The sequence below is a fragment of the Haliotis rufescens genome, unplaced genomic scaffold (assembly GCF_023055435.1).
Source record: "Haliotis rufescens isolate VD_foot unplaced genomic scaffold, xgHalRufe1.0.p SCAF_4, whole genome shotgun sequence".
NCBI lineage: Eukaryota > Metazoa > Mollusca > Gastropoda > Lepetellida > Haliotidae > Haliotis > Haliotis rufescens.
In genome coordinates this window covers 63,483,757-63,500,417 of record NW_025964112.1, presented here as the reverse complement: position 1 = coordinate 63,500,417, position 16,661 = coordinate 63,483,757, and the positions used below count along the sequence as shown (strand labels likewise).

The window sequence follows — 16,661 nt, the reverse complement described above, 5'->3', positions numbered from 1 at the left end:
GAAATGTAGTCTTAGCTGTGTGTAAAGACTTTTAAAATGATATTCTATTAACATATTTATTAACGTCGCTATATAAGTTCCATCATCTTTGACGCGACGTTGAACCTTATCCCTTAGCATATTTTCTACAATGTCCAAACTATTAATCGTGCAGTCATATTCAATAAATATCAATTAATTCTCAAAATAGGTTTTATCTTTTCACGATAACTATTTTTTGTCATTTCGAAACTCGTCATGAATGTCTTTGTTTCACGGCGATGATGGATGAGTTTGACGTAATCGTTTGTTTTACAAAGGTCTTGAACTTCACAAACATTGTTTTATGTGTTATATCAGTAGGAATATAATTGAGATCCCGTCTTGTCATCACTCTCCATCACACCTGTCAAGGGGTGGTTGCAGTTCACGAGACATCCCGTCACGCCATTATCCTTCAGTTATAGCTACTCCGAGAAACTGATTTATAATTGAGTCAACCGAAACGTATCATGATATTCTGTGCGTACAACGAAATTTTCTGTCGTATGCCCTAAATAATTATACCATAACAAACCGTATTTTTTACGTACATTCTAAACTGCCGTGCAAAAGAAAAAATACACCTATGTTTGCTGGTGGCTAAAAATGAAACACACTTGAAATGGTTATGCGATAGTGGTGTACTTGATACGAATATCATAGTTGTGTTTTGGACCTTAATTTTGCAGTGTTTTCGGCGACTGTTTTCAGCCGAGTAACGTTTGAAATTCTTTTGTCAAATCCATTTTTTAAGTGTATACCTTCTTCTCCCAGCAGCTGTAAGTAATTAGTTTCTTAAAAATTACCGATGTGATGAAAATAAATAAATAATCAACATAATTGGGTTGTTAATATGTCACCTAAAATAGGCTCGACATGAACGTTTCAGGTCGGGATTGCTGTATCTTACTAACACCACAGTATTTTTTGTTTCTGATCGCGCGGACTTATCCCAGCACTGCCTGGGGCGGAAGGAATTAGGAAAGTTATGCATTTCTTACTCGAGAAATATTTTGATGATGTGCCGGCTTATATTTTGTCACCATGCATGTACAGATAAAAGACTTGTTGCAAAGATTAACTGAGAAATGCTGAATAAACATTATTATTCATAAAAAGGTAAACATTTTATATTGTAAGGGGCCTGGGATTATATGAAAGATATTTCAGGAAAATCTTGAAATAAAATTTGCCTCTTTCTGGAATAAAGATAAAATGATAAAAAATATATTATTCTGTTAAAAATGAATATCTTGTTTTTGACGAATCCACTGAATGATGCCATGCATCATTTGTCTCGAACCACTCAGATGTTTCCAAACAAATATTAATAGAATTATGATTAACATAATCTTATTAATGAGTGAGTTGGGTTTAACGCCGCTTTTAACAGTATTCCACTCATATCGCGGCGTGTCAGCTAAATGTGGGAGGAAAGCCCGAAGTGATGCAGGTTTCAGACGTTTACCACTTCGGTGAAACCCACGAGCACGGGTATGGTGCTGACAAACCTAGAAACATAATCGGGGCGAACCGGGATTCGAACCCACAATCATAGGTTTCTGGCGTGCCCAAGGGACACAACTCTGCACAGCGCATAATCTTCTTAACGTGTAATTATCCATACGTAAGCAATCGAGTACACATTTACACATTTGGACAAGGTACACACATAAAATGTGATTGAAGTAGTTTTATGATATATCAATGTGTATGTATATATGGCATGATGTTCTTCTCTCTAGTGGGCGTCTACAGTCACAGCTGGCAGACGGGGACGTTAGAAGTGACCACGCCCTACGTTTATCGGTCGCCCCAGCAGTTCCGGGGGCTGGTGGGTGTCCACGTTGCTCTCCACGGGGCCAATGTTACTCTGATAGGTAAGACTGATATTTGGTAATGTTTCTGTGTTTCTGTGACATTGTCTCTATGATAGCGCTCTGTGGTATCTTTTCTGTGATAGCGTTTCTGTGATAGTGTTTCTGTGATATTGTTTCTGTGAAAGCGTCTCTGTGACAGTGTTTCTGTGACAGTGTTTCTGTAACAGTGTTTCTGTGATTTTGTCTCGATGAAGGTATCTCTGTGGCAAAAGTTCTTCACTTAACACCAAATACTGATTTCATGATTTTATTTTGTAATTATATTCAGCTTCCGATTATAATATTCCTTACATGACGTCAGAAAACTTCATTTGTGGTTATGTTGTTTCTAGGTCAGTTCGGAAGTTCCCCCAACAGTGGTTACGTGGCCTACTCCGAGAGCCTCCCGTGGAGTGATTGTAAGTACCCCACATCCTGCCCTGTCCACATCACAGTAGCGGATAACGAATACAATAGATTGACATCCAACTGTTTCTGTCCATATTTTAGGAACAAAACAATTTCATTCACTTTTCTGCTATACGTTTCCTCTTCGGAATTCTGCTCCCTAAAAGGTCACCGCAGTGGTACAACATATACACTATAAGGTGGTCTGTCAGTATCCCAGCGTGACCGATGGAGTGGACACTCCATGGCCATTGACCACTTCCTGCAGTGGACGGATCTACATCCTAGTCCCAGCTTGGTGCGTCATTTGACTAACTAGGCAGAACTGAATGTCAGTAACGAATAGAGATCTATATCGCCAAGATAGCAAATTAATTTGTAATGTAAGCTTTTATGGCCATTGATGACGAGTATGTGATTTTAATGTAAGTACTGTTCCCAGGTGGACAAACACACATGTCATTCATATACATACAACAGCAACATACATAATTTATCCACATATATACCACAGAAACATGCATCATGCATCATAAAAATATAATAGAAACATACCAGTTCGAATTACCATAAAGTATAACGAGAGCGTATTCAAAACAAGTAACAAATACTAAACACTAAATTGTAGAAAAATGATGTACGTGGTAAGTCGTATGCTTAATAGTTCGCCAAATTCATAGAAATATGAAACCGATTATGTCCAACGATAATAGAACAATAACAAGACTACGTCAGCTGAAGCCATATACTCGGACTTCATAAAGCAAAATTAGTTTTGTAACATCATTAAGGTCAAGAAAATGATCCATAAAATGTGTTAATGGGCTGCCTCTATACCTCTACTACCATGTCAGGATGTACGCCAGTAACTCCCAACGAGGTTAATGTACCCAATTCATGGTCAATGTCACCCACTTTTGACAGTTATAGGGACATGTATTGAGAAATATATCAGCACAAACACGAATCGGTGATGGATGAACGAGCCATGTTCATTCATATCAATCATAGGGTCTAGGACTACGTTACCGATTAAGACATCAGTTAGGTTCGTTATCGCCGTCGTCCCGTTTGTATTCCATTTACGAGCACGGTGATAGCTGTTATTTTTTATACATAATTATTGATACCGGGTCTCTTGTTGCATATCCATAGTACACGATATTGATACGATGTTAGTGTGTTAATGAAGAGATTAATGTAGGACTATTTGTGTTGCTGGGCTCCGCGTGGATCATGGTGTGATATAGGTTCAACGATGTAACGCTTGTAACGGAAATACATGTGAATATAATGAAAATATTGACAGTGGAATATAACGCGACTACAATCATGACAATATGTTGGGGCATAGAGGGTAGTGCCTTGCCAACTGTCTGTAATGTTGGAATGTTCCCTTGCCAACTGTCTGTAATGTTGGAATGTTCCCTTGCCAACTGTCTGTAATGTTGGAATGGTCTGGCTGTAATGTTGGAATGTTCCCTTGCTAACTGTCTGTAATGTTGGAATGTTCCCTTGCTAACTGTCTGTAATGTTGGAATGGTCCCTTGCTAACTGTCTGTAATGTTGGAATGTTTCCTTGCTAACTGTCTGTAATGTTGGAATGGTCCCTTGCTAACTGTCTGTAATGTTGGAATGTTTCCTTGCTAACCGTCTGTAATGTTGGAATGGTCCCTTGCTAACTGTCTGTAATGTTGGAATGGTCCCTTGCTAACTGTCTGTAGTGTTGGAATGTTCCCTTGCTAACTGTCTGTAATATTGGAATGTTCCCTTGCCAACTGTCTGTAAAGTTGGAATGGTCCCTTGCTAACTGTCTGTAATGTTGGAATGGTCCCTTGCCAACTGTCTGTAATGTTGGAATGGTCCCTTGCCAACTGTCTGTAATGTTGGAATGGTCCCTTGCCAACTGTCTGTAATGTTGGAATGGTCTGTCTGAAATGTTGGAATGGTCCCTTTTTTAGTTGGTCATGAATCCGACGCCTTCGATGACTTTGTGGGGCGTGGTCTCCCTGACCCAATCCTGAGGGTGGTGGAACACTTCTGTGCTGACGCCGGGGGTCTGCGGTGGGGGAAGGCGTTCCATACAGCCGGCGACTTCGCATGTGCCCTGCTCTGGTAAGTTATGCAGACACGGGAGCAAGTGAGTGTGGGAGTAAGCTGGGTTTAACGCCGCTGTTAGCAGTATTGGCCATTTCAAGAAAAATATATACAGCAAAGATACAAACAAAATGTCACTGTAACTACAAATAACTATAAAACACGGGCATGACGGCCAGTGTTTGTGTGCCAAGAGATAGGACCTAGCCAGTCTGGTTTCTAAGAGGTTGCACCAACACGTCTTTTGTTATAATTGAGACAAAAAAATTACCAATCGAGGTGTTATTCACAATCTCTTTAAGTTAATGAGACCGTGTCACCAAATGTACTAACCCTCGGGCTACCGACAATAAAACATAATGGTATTTCTAAAGAACCGCTTAATATATCCATTGGCAGTCATATGAAAATAAGTTTAAGGGCCTATGGTTAATGTTCTCGCATTTGCAGTTGAGCGATCACAGGCAATGTATGTCAGGGCGTATGTCCGTGACCATATGACCTCAAATGGGACAATGGCTTCACGGTCGCCGCAGCATATTTTCTGACGTGTTTTTTCTTCAAACTTCATATCATGTCATTCTGAAATGAAGTGTGAAACTCAGAAATTATACTCCCAAAATATTTGTTAATATTTGCTATTACTTTTCAAACGTCACTATATTTGTTTGCATTTTTTATTATCCGTGATTTGAGTATTTGTGTTTTTGGGCTATAAGTCATATATTATATTTTGTGTGTGGCCATGTCGTCTAATGCGTCGCAATTGGAACGGCATCCTTATCTGTCATAGGTTCAAATCCCTGTTCGCCCTGAGTATGTTTCTAGGTCTATCTGCACCAAAGCCGTGCCTCGGTTTCAACAAAGTGGTAAACGTCTAAAACCCAAAACACTTCCGTTTCCCTCCAACATCTAGCTGAAACTCACTCACTCACTCCTGCGACCCCGAAACATCAAGAAGAGAATGCCCTGATTCTAAATCCGCAAACATTTATGAATACTTTGTCAAATCAAGAAATAAAAGAATATAGAAAGAATAGATAGGAGAATAAATACAGTTAAGCAATGCTGGCATTTAATTTGAAAGTCCGGGAGAGATTGATTAAAATTATGTAAATTTAGAACGTCCAAGCTGGAGAATAATCAATCTTAACAGATTCTGGTGAAAACTGGTGAAACTTATATGAAAATAGATCACTGAAAAGCAGTGATGACAACAGCTGTTAACGAAAGATATAACTCAACTAATACGTAGAATTTAATTAGTTATCTAGATGGAGTGTTTCATCGCTTTCATCTTATTTCTTTTCACAGGACAGCTTTCGCATTTTGGATCGTGACCAATATACTGCTGTTCAGTGTCATCTGCTACGGGGGCTACATGTTCGTCCTGACGGGGTTCACAATGTCCTTGACCTGTGTGGTGTACCATGTCTGCCAACCCAGCAACTCGCTCGTTATATCGTATGGCGAGCACATCCTCAGAACACACTATGACTGGTCGTTCTGGCTCATCCTTGTTACAGGTGAGAACACAATATAGAGCGCTGCTGTCCTTGATAGAGGAAGAGGTGCAAAAGAAACCATTTGTGTCTGTATCGGTTAGCACCATCGATGGCCCGATATTTGGGTAAAGAAATTTGTCAAGCGTATTTTATGAACTTATTGGAGTAATTCTTTAAGTAGACAAGCAGCTTGTGGAGAAATTGGATTACTCGTTTAATTTGGAAATATACAACTCAAAATAAGTTCAGGATCACCCAATTCTTTCATTGTACTATATTTGCCATTTCATGTCATGACATATTAACCAAAGTAATATGAAAGAATCGTTTGAGTAGTATATACACCATGTCATCACATTCTGGTCATAATTTTCGAAATCCACCTAGAGGCAGGGTTTGGGACAGGGGTACTATTCACCTCAGCATCTGATCCTTCAATGTACCACATTCTCTGTTTTAGGACTAGTCACCTTCGTCCTTGGTCTCCTGATTGTGTTCTTGGACCATATCTTCCCAAAGAAGATGGCGGAGGTGATGGGCGTCGATGCTGGTATTGAGGACGACAGGGGAGAATTTGGAGCCTTCGCTTCTCTCAGGGTGAGATCACGTCCTAGTAACCAGCTCGCCATATGACTCTTAAATGCAGAAAACTAAAAAAACAAAACGTTCCGTGTAAGAGAAATGTATTTGCATGATGGAGAGAGAGAGAGAGAGAGAGAGAGAGAGAGAGAGAGAGAGAGAGAGAGAGAGAGAGAGGGTCCGGGTTTAAATAGGTCTTCAGCATCCCATGCTTGCCGTAAAAGCCGACTATGCTTGTCGTAAGATGCGACTAACGGGATCGGGTGGTCAGGCTCGCTGACTTTGTTGTTGCATGTCATCGTATCCCATGTTAAACAACAAACAAACTAAACTAACTGACGTGTTTATGATCGTTGCAGGATCGAAAAGAAAGTATCTTCTTCACACAAGATAGGAGGGGGAGCATATTCCAGGACCGAGAAAGACGCAGTAGTATGTACCCCGGGGCGGAAAGGAGGACAAGCGTGTTTGGGGATCAGCAGAGAAGAGGCAGTTTCCGTGGCATGGCATGGTATTCCAACAAGGGTTTTACTTCAGCTGATGAAAAGACCAGAGTGAACCCCCTTTTTACAGGGCGGAACAGCATTACAGAAGAGGATGAAAGTTTACCTGCTAAAACCCAAACAGAAGTCCAAATAAACATTGAAGATGAAGAGGGTAATATAACTTCCGGTGTGGACCGGAAGTCCTCATGTTCGTCTGCTAAGGAGGACAGGGATAATGACCTAAATGAGAAGCAGGCTTCATCTAGTGTTACACTAGAGATTGGACAGTTGAGCCGCCAGTTGTCGCACGACTCGGGGAATGAAAGCGGCTGTGTTCAGACTCGTGACTTTGACAGTACATCATCCAGTGATGCTGGTGCTGAATGCAGTCAGTCCCTAGACTCCAACACAAGCTGAACATCGGTGGACATTCCGATTGCAAACCATTGTCTTCCTTCTTGCTATGGCTCAAACCCTATAATTTTTTAACTAAAATATTAAATGAGTACATATTTTAGAAAGTGTAACGTCTCACAGAATCCTATCAATCAAAATTGCTTCAAGAGATTCGCTCATGACCTGACATACATGTTCGAATCATTGAGTACACGCTTGGAGTTTCAGGACGGTATGAGGAGTTTTGGTTTTGCAATCTGTCCACCAGTGTCCATTCATCAGTGACGTTATGTAGAGGTCAAGGTCTCCGCTTTTCTACCGCATGTATTTCTGTCTTCCTGCTTACAATGACACCAGGATGCATTCCGCCATGCCAGACATTTCCTGTTGCCATGACAACGGTTTAACTCAGGCGTCATCCAGGACCATGACAACTGACGTAACCACGCCATCCTCGCCATTTTGTCTGACGTTGATCATCAGCTCATACCCCCTTGTCTTTCATACCTGCATAATCCGAAACAGACTACTGATTGTGTTTCAATCTCTTTATATACTAGACTGTTGCAGCGAGTGTATAATGACTCACGTGTAGCACAAACATGACACGTGGGAACTACTGCATGCCAAGCCGTCTCCCATGATCTCGTCAGGCGACCAGTAGTGTTCCTCGTCATGTAAATATGTGGTTTAGTTTCTCGTGATTTCCACATTTATATCAGAGAACAATATTATATTTAGTCCCCAATGGTAAGATGTTATGTATTATGCCTTGAAGGAGATTATTTCCTTTGGAAACTTGTCAGTATAAACAACGAAAAAACCATTAAATTTGGAGTTGACTTTTTGATGATTAAAACTAGGATATAACCTTCATGTGAACGTATGCTATTAATTGTGTAGCTGTAGAATAGAGTATGTTATATATCCAGCAGATCATGGTGGGTGCTATGTGTGGGATTTAACAACAGATTGACTTAAGATGATATGAAATGAAATGCAATCATATTTCTGGTAAAACTTTATAAAAAAACGTGTTTTTAAGAATATCATATGTCAATATCACTATCACATCATTGGTATACTATGGTGTAATATAATTAACAATTCGGTAGTTTTTTTATGGAAGAATATATATCAATCAACAGTCGAATCCTTGTCAAATCTGGTTATATTGAAGAATACCCCCGCTCTCTCTGAGCCCTTGAATACCAGTGTCAAGTCTTGAAATAAGAACAAAGAGAGTGATGCAATAAATATCCACAAACTATTATCTCAAACGGTTTTCACGTCAACTAGTTTATATAAAATGAATTTCGTTTTTGCACATTATTTCGATTCTTGTTTAATTATGAAAAAATACAAGATCTTATTTTTTAACAGTGTTTTGTCAGTTTGCGTGTGACTGTACAAACAGGTACAGATCTAATCTTGTGCGTTCGTCTCACACCTGGGATTTCTTGTAACTTTGGTAGCGGAATCGAATGTAGCTGACGTGATACTGCCCCTCCCCCTCCCCCTCCCCCTCCCACCACATGGGCAAGGTATGCTGACCCTCAATCACCTGATACCGCCATCCGTGGCTCGTGAGATGTTGGACACCATAAGCATTAATCCACTTTAAAAGATATATACTACTCCAAAATAGTGACTGATCACCCTGTTGTGTCATATTACCACAGTTCATATGCCATGACACGACAGCTTAACCTTATTGAAATGAAAGAAGCAGGTGATCCTTTATTTTTTAGTAGTATAGGTAATGTGTTTGATTAGAAGTCGATTGTATATTTTACATATCTAATATTTGTTGTTTCGTGTACAGACTATGTTGATACCAATTTAGAAGTGACGTTTGTGAAGTACAGTATCTGTACGTATGTACAGTAAATGTGTGTGATCAATATAGGTACGTGTCTGCAGTAGGTGTACGAACAGTATATGTGCAGTCTTGTTTGACAATTTATGTTCCGTGTCAAGAGATTATTGTACAAATATAACACTGTTAAACTTATTTTTGAATTAAAAACTATTTGAAATGTTGAAGTTTGTAATGTTGTCATGTTTTACCAATGCATGAATTAAACGCTTGCGTTGCTAGGGAAGTGTTTAAATCCACACAAAGATTCAGCTCAATGATCCTTGTTTTTTCAGTACCATGCCCATGTCTGAAGGGCCCTGCCCTTTGTATGATGTCTGCAGCCTGTGTCTCTGTGGGCTTTCCTTAAGTCGACACCTGGGTATTCCTCCCATGTTAAGTCGACACTCTGGTATTCCTCCCATGTTAAGTCGACACTTGGGTATTCCTCCCATGTTAAGTCGACACTCGGGTATTCCTCCCATGTTAAGTCGACACCTGGGTATCCCTCCCATGTTAAGTCAACGCTCGGGTATTCCTCCCATGTTAAGTCAACAAGCGGGTATTCCTCCCATGTTATGTCGACACTTGGGTATTCCTCCAATGTTAAGTAGGCGTTAGGATATTCCTTCCATGTTAAGTCGACACTTGGGTATTCCTCCCAGGTTAAGTCGACAAGCGGGTATTCCTCCCATGTTAAGTCAACAAGCGGGTATTCCTCCCATGTTATGTCGACACTTGGGTATTCCTCCAATGTTAAGTAGGCGTTAGGATATTCCTTCCATGTTAAGTCGACACTTGGGTATTCCTCCCAGGTTAAGTCGACAAGCGGGTATTCCTCCCATGTTAAGTCGACACTTGGGTACTCCTCCCATGTTAAGTCGACACTTGGATATTCCTCCCATGTTAAGTCTACACTCGGGTATTCATCCCATGTTAAGTCGACACTCGGGTATCCCTCCCATGTTAAGTCGACACTCGGGTATTCCTCCCATGTTAAGTCGACACTCGGGTATTCCTCCCATGTTAAGTCGACACTCGGGTATTCCTCCCATGTTAAGTCGACACTTGGGTATTCCTCCCATGTTAAGTCGACACTTGGGTATTCCTCCCATGTTAAGTCAACACTCTCGTATTCCTCCCATGTTAAGTAGACGCTCGGGTATTCCTCCCCATGTTAAGTCGACACTCTCGTATTCCTCCCATGTTAAGTCAACACTCGGGTATCCCTCCCATGTTAAGTCGACACCTGGGTATCCCTCCCATGTTAAGTCGACACTCGGGTATCCCTCCCATGTTAAGTCGACACTAGGGTATCCCTCCCATGTTAAGTCGACACTCTGGTATTCTCCCATGTTAAGTCAACACTCGGGTATCCCTCCCATGTTAAGTCGACACTTGGGTATTCCTCCCATGTTAAGTCGACACTCGGGTAATCATCCCATGTTAAGTCGACACTTGGGTATTCCTCCCATGTTAAGTCAACACTCGGGTATCCCTCCCATGTTAAGTCGACACTCGGGTATTCCTCCCATGTTAAGTCGACAAGCGGGTATTCCTCCCATGTTATGTCGACACCTGGGTATTCCTCCCATGTTAAGTAGACGTTAGGATATTCCTTCCATGTTAAGTCGACACTCGGGTATTCCTCCCATGTTAAGTAGACGTTAGGATATTCCTTCCATGTTAAGTCGACACTTGGGTATTCCTCCCATGTTAAGTCGACAAGCGGGTATTCCTCCCATGTTAAGTCGACACTTGGGTACTCCTCCCATGTTAAGTCTACACTCGGGTATTCCTCCCATGTTAAGTCGACACTCGGGTATTCCTCCCATGTTAAGTCGACACTCCTCGGGTATTCCCCCCATGTCAAGTAGACGCTCGGATATTACTCCCATGTTAAGTCAACAAGCGGGTATTCCTCCCATGTTAAGTCGACACTAGGGTATTCCTCCCATGTTAAGTAGACGTTAGGATATTCCTTCCATGTTAAGTCGACACTTGGGTATTCCTCCCATGTTAAGTCGACAAGCGGATATTCCTCCCATGTTAAGTCGACACTTGGGTAATCCTCCCATGTCAAGTAGACGCTGGAATATTCCTCAAATGTTAAGTCGACCCTCTCGTATTCCTCCCATGTTAAGTAGACACTCTCGTATTCCTCCCATGTTAAGTAGACACTCTCGTATTCCTCCCATGTTAAATCGACCCTCTCGTATTCCTCCCATGTTAAGTAGACACTCTCGTATTCCTCCCATGTTAAGTAGACACTCTCATATTCCTCCCATGTTAAGTAGACGCTCCTCGTGTATTCCCAACATGTCAAGTAGACACTCGGGTATTCCTCCCATGTTAAGTTGACACTCTGGTATTCTTCCCATGTTAAGTTGACACTCTGGTATTCCTCAAATGTTAAGTCGACACTCCGGTATTCCCCCATGTTAAGTTGACGCTCTGATATTCTTCCCATGTTAAGTAGACACTCCTCGGATATTCCTTCCGTGTTAAGTTGACACTCAGGTATTCTTCTCACTTCCCGTCGACACTGGGGTGTTCCTCCCATTTGTGTCGACACTCGGGTGTCCCTCCCATTTGTGTCGACACTCGGGTGTTCCTCTCATTTGTGTCGACACTCGGGTGTCCCTCCCATTTGTGTCGACACTCGGGTGTTCCTCCAACGTTAAATGAGCACCGGGGTATTCATCCCATGTCCCCAAAATAATATAGATCCGTGAAGATTCAGTTGGTTAATGCAATATGACGCATAATAACTTCTTTTTCTTCTTCTTCTTATTTACAGATGAAAATAACTAAATGTAGCAAAGAGGGTTTGGGTGATCATGGCACAGTCAGGCTGGTTAGGCTCATCATCAGCTAAGGGCCCTTGCCCTCTCTACACGCAGCCCAGACAGCGAGTGGGACTTCTCCCAGGACGTGCTGCCTAGTCAAACCCACACAGAATTTTTCCGAGAATCATCAGACAAATAAATGTGTGCAAAAGTGCACAGAACACTTCTATTATGAAGAGCCTCCACGTTAATCAAACCACGCCCTCCCATTATGATTGGTAAATATAAGCGATTAAGGGAATAGCGAGGGTTATTATGATTATGATTATGATTATTATTAAACTGTTCAAAATAGTCAGCATTCAGATGAGCATAAGCAAAGATAAATATCAAGGTGGAAATAATTTCTTCAAGCACTATCCTATATTAAAAGTCGAGAGTCACTTTTCTGTGAAATGGCATGACACATAAGACAACAGCTACATCTCAACATCGGGGTGTACAAGTGTACAAGTGTACAAGTGTGTATTAGGGGACACCTGGGTAATCTCCTACTCATTTTCTTATTATTTTAGACCGCCTCCGTGATCTAGTGGTAGAGCGTCCGCCCGGAGAGCGGAAGGTCTGGGGCTCGATCCCCGGCCGCGTCATACCAAAATACGTTAAAAGTTGGTACTTGTTGTTACCCTGTCTGGCGCTCGGCATTAAGGGGCTAAAGCAAGGACTGGTCGGCTCGGAGTCAGTATACTGTGTCTGAGTGGGGTATTCATGTTAAACTGCGGCATGGTATCTCAGTGGGCTGGCACTATACAGGGATAGAACAAGGACTGGTCAGCTCGGAGTCAGTATACTGTGTCTGAGTGGGGTATTCATGTTAAACTGCGGCATGGTATCTCAGTGGGCTAGCACTATTAATCGGCATCAGTCCGGACTAGTACAAGCAGCCACACAAACACACACACGTGCATGCACGTCGCTATATAAGTGCAATAATCTTGGACGCGACGTTAAACCCAATTTCACCTCACCTCACCTTATTATTTAAATGGATGTCTGACTTGTTTCATATTATGTGACAGGATCACAGGTATGAATGCCCCAGGGCACAGCGCCTTCCACGTATCAATGTGGGCCTCCTTTGATGAAATAAGAAAAGGGCTTACATCAACAGTTTACTATATTTTAAACCTAACCACTCCCAAAAGCTTATTCAATCTAATATCCTGGATAGTATTGTTTGAATACAATCTACATGTACTTGCTGACGTTCGTCTATTTAATGGATTTTATAAAACCTGCAGCCTATCACAATTTTTAACACTTTTAATACTGATAATAATATTTGTTGTTCCACATTGGTTGAAGTTGTGTTTTTATGTTCTACTTGTGCGGGTTGTGTGTAAATTTCATAGAAAACGTTTGAAAGATGTTTTCTTAAGTTGAAGTGGATATTTGACTAAATGGCCAAAGCGTTTAGTCTACTTAATATGAATAATATTCTATGGCAGGTGAATGATATTTGATTGCTGTCTACAGGGCCCCAGGGTTCTAGTTTAATCCACTTGGAAGAGTTATGTGTTTGATTCTCCAATTAACGTTACTAGGTAGTTTACCTTCGTGGCTCATATCTACTCTAATTATATACTTAAGTGTGGAAGGCTGAATTTTCCCAAGCTGAGAAAAGTGATATTTTCTTTGCAGTGAACATAACAATTGATATTCCACTGCAAAGAACATAACACATGGTATTTCACTGCAGTGAATATAACACTTGGTATTTCACTGCTGTTAACATAACACTTGGTATTTCACTGCTGTTAACATAAACCTTGGTATTTCACTGCTGTTAACAAAACACTTGGTAATTCACTGCAGTGAATATAACACTTGGTATTTCACTGCAGTGGATATAACACTTGGTATTTCACTGCAGTGGATATAACACTTGGTATTTCACTGCTGTTAACATAACACTTGGTATTTCACCGCTGTTAACATAACACTTGGTATTTCACTGCAGTGAATATAACACTTGGTATTTCATTGCTGTTAACATAACACTTGGTATTTCACTGCAGTGAATATAACACTTGGTATTTCACTGCTGTTAACATAACACTTGGTATTTCACTGCAGTGAATATAACACTTGGTATTTCACTGCAGTGAATATAACACTTGGTATTTCACTGCTGTTAACATAACACTTGGTATTTCACTGCTGTTAACATAAACCTTGGTATTTCACTGCTGTTAACATAACACTTGGTATTTCACTGCAGTGAATATAACACTTGGTATTTCACTGCTGTTAACATAACACTTGGTATTTCACTGCTGTTAACATAAACCTTGGTATTTCACTGCTGTTAACATAACACTTGGTATTTCACTGCAGTGAATATAACACTTGGTATTTCACTGCAGTGAATATAACACTTGGTATTTCACTGCAGTGGATATAACACTTGGTATTTCACTGCTGTTAACATAACACTTGGTATTTCACCGCTGTTAACATAACACTTGGTATTTCACTGCAGTGAATATAACACTTGGTATTTCATTGCTGTTAACATAACACTTGGTATTTCACTGCAGTGAATATAACACTTGGTATTTCACTGCTGTTAACATAACACTTGGTATTTCACTGCTGTTAACATAAACCTTGGTATTTCATTGCTGTTAACATAACACTTGGTATTTCACTGCAGTGAATATAACACTTGGTATTTCACTGCAGTGAATATAACACTTGGTATTTCACTGCAGTGGATATAACACTTGGTATTTCACTGCTGTTAACATAACACTAGGTATTTCACCGCTGTTAACATAACACTTGGTATTTCACTGCAGTGAATATAACACTTGGTATTTCATTGCTGTTAACATAACACTTGGTATTTCACTACAGTGAATATAACACTTGGTATTTCACTGCTGTTAACATAACACTTGGTATTTCACTGCAGTGAACACAACACTTTGACGGAACTATTGTCATACAAGAGTGACCTCCCCACAAATTGTCCCCCTTTATCGCAAATGTCTTGCCCGTTCACAAACTGTTATCTTCCTTTTAATGTTATTTCCACATCGACAAGGCAAAATAATGACAGATGGTAATTTATGGAGTTATTATCGCTCCATGGCGTTTGTTATGCTCTTGAAAATGTTCCGTTATAAACTGTAAATTTCTCACTTAACTCGTCAATCGGGACCGTTCGTTTCGCAAAACGCCATTTTTGTTACAAGGGGTACCTCCTTTTCCCCCGTCACGAGACACATGAAATATCCTCTATAAGTGGCGATGTGTCATGTGCCACAATATTTATGGGAATGGCGTAGGATCTGTGTGATATGACGAAAATACTTATACAAGTCTATACTGATGCAGCATGGGTGTGATACGATAAATATACTAATACAGTATTACTGATATAGCATGCGTGTGAGATACTAGTATAAGGTCATACAAATTAGTAAAGCATGTGTGTGAGATGCTTATATAAAGGCATACTGATAGAGCATGTGAGTTAGATGCTTATATAAAGGCACATTGATATAACATGTGTGTGAGATGCTTATATAAAGGCACACTGATATAACATGTGAGTTAGATGCTTATATAAAGGGACACTGATAGAGCATGTGAGTTAGATGCTTATATAAAGGCACATTGATATAACATGTGTGTGAAATGCTTATATAAAGGCACATTGATATAACATGTGTGTGAAATGCTTATATAAAGGCACACTGATGTAACATGTGTGTGAGATGCTTATATAAAGGCACATTGATATAACATGTGTGTGAGATGCTTATATAAAGGCACACTGATATAACATGTGAGTTAGATGCTTATATAAAGGGACACTGATAGAGCATGTGAGTTAGATGCTTATATAAAGGCACATTGATATAACATGTGTGTGAGATGCTTATATAAAGGCACACTGATATAACATGTGAGTTAGATGCTTATATAAAGGGACACTGATAGAGCATGTGTGTGAGATGCTTATATAAAGGCACATTGATATAACATGTGTGTGAGATGCTTATATAAAGGCACACTGATGTAACATGTGTGTGAGATGCTTATATAAAGGCACACTGATGTAACATGTGAGTTAGATGCTTATATAAAGGCACATTGATATAACATGTGAGTTAGATGCTTATATAAAGGCACACTGATATAACATGTGAGTTAGATGCTTATATAAAGGCACATTGATATAACATGTGTGTGAGATGCTTATATAAAGGCACACTGATGTAACATGTGAGTTAGATGCTTATATAAAGGCACATTGATATAACATGTGTGTGAGATGCTTATATAAAGGCACACTGATGTAACATGTGTGTGAGATGCTTATATAAAGGCACATTGATATAACATGTGTGTGAGATGCTTATATAAAGGCATACTGATAGAGCATGTGTGTGAGATGCTTATATAAAGGTACACTGATGTAACATGTGTGTGAGATGCTTATATAAAGGCACACTGATATAACGTGTGTGAGATGCTTATATAAAGACACATTGATAGAGCATGTGAGTTAGATGCTTATATAAAGGCACATTGATATAACATGTGTGTGAGATGCTTATATAAAGGCGCATTGATATAACATGTGTGTGAGA

At 40.2% G+C, this 16,661-nt stretch overlaps 1 protein-coding gene across 6 annotated transcripts in view; it reads left to right on the top strand.

Annotated features, from left to right (window-relative positions):
- Positions 1-9,393, top strand: part of LOC124112195 (dual oxidase maturation factor 1-like) — a 41,987-nt gene extending 32,594 nt beyond the window's left edge. For all 6 annotated transcript variants that reach the window (XM_046472197.2, XM_046472199.2, XM_048382115.1 and 3 more), the window contains 6 exons: positions 1,767-1,901; positions 2,234-2,299; positions 4,250-4,403; positions 5,700-5,911; positions 6,351-6,487; positions 6,829-9,393. In XM_046472197.2, coding sequence (XP_046328153.2) covers positions 1,767-1,901; positions 2,234-2,299; positions 4,250-4,403; positions 5,700-5,911; positions 6,351-6,487; positions 6,829-7,371 — 1,247 coding nt within the window. In that variant the 3' untranslated portion in view covers positions 7,372-9,393. The remainder of the gene's footprint in view (positions 1-1,766; positions 1,902-2,233; positions 2,300-4,249; positions 4,404-5,699; positions 5,912-6,350; positions 6,488-6,828) is intronic.
- The last annotated feature ends 7,268 nt before the right edge of the window (positions 9,394-16,661 follow it).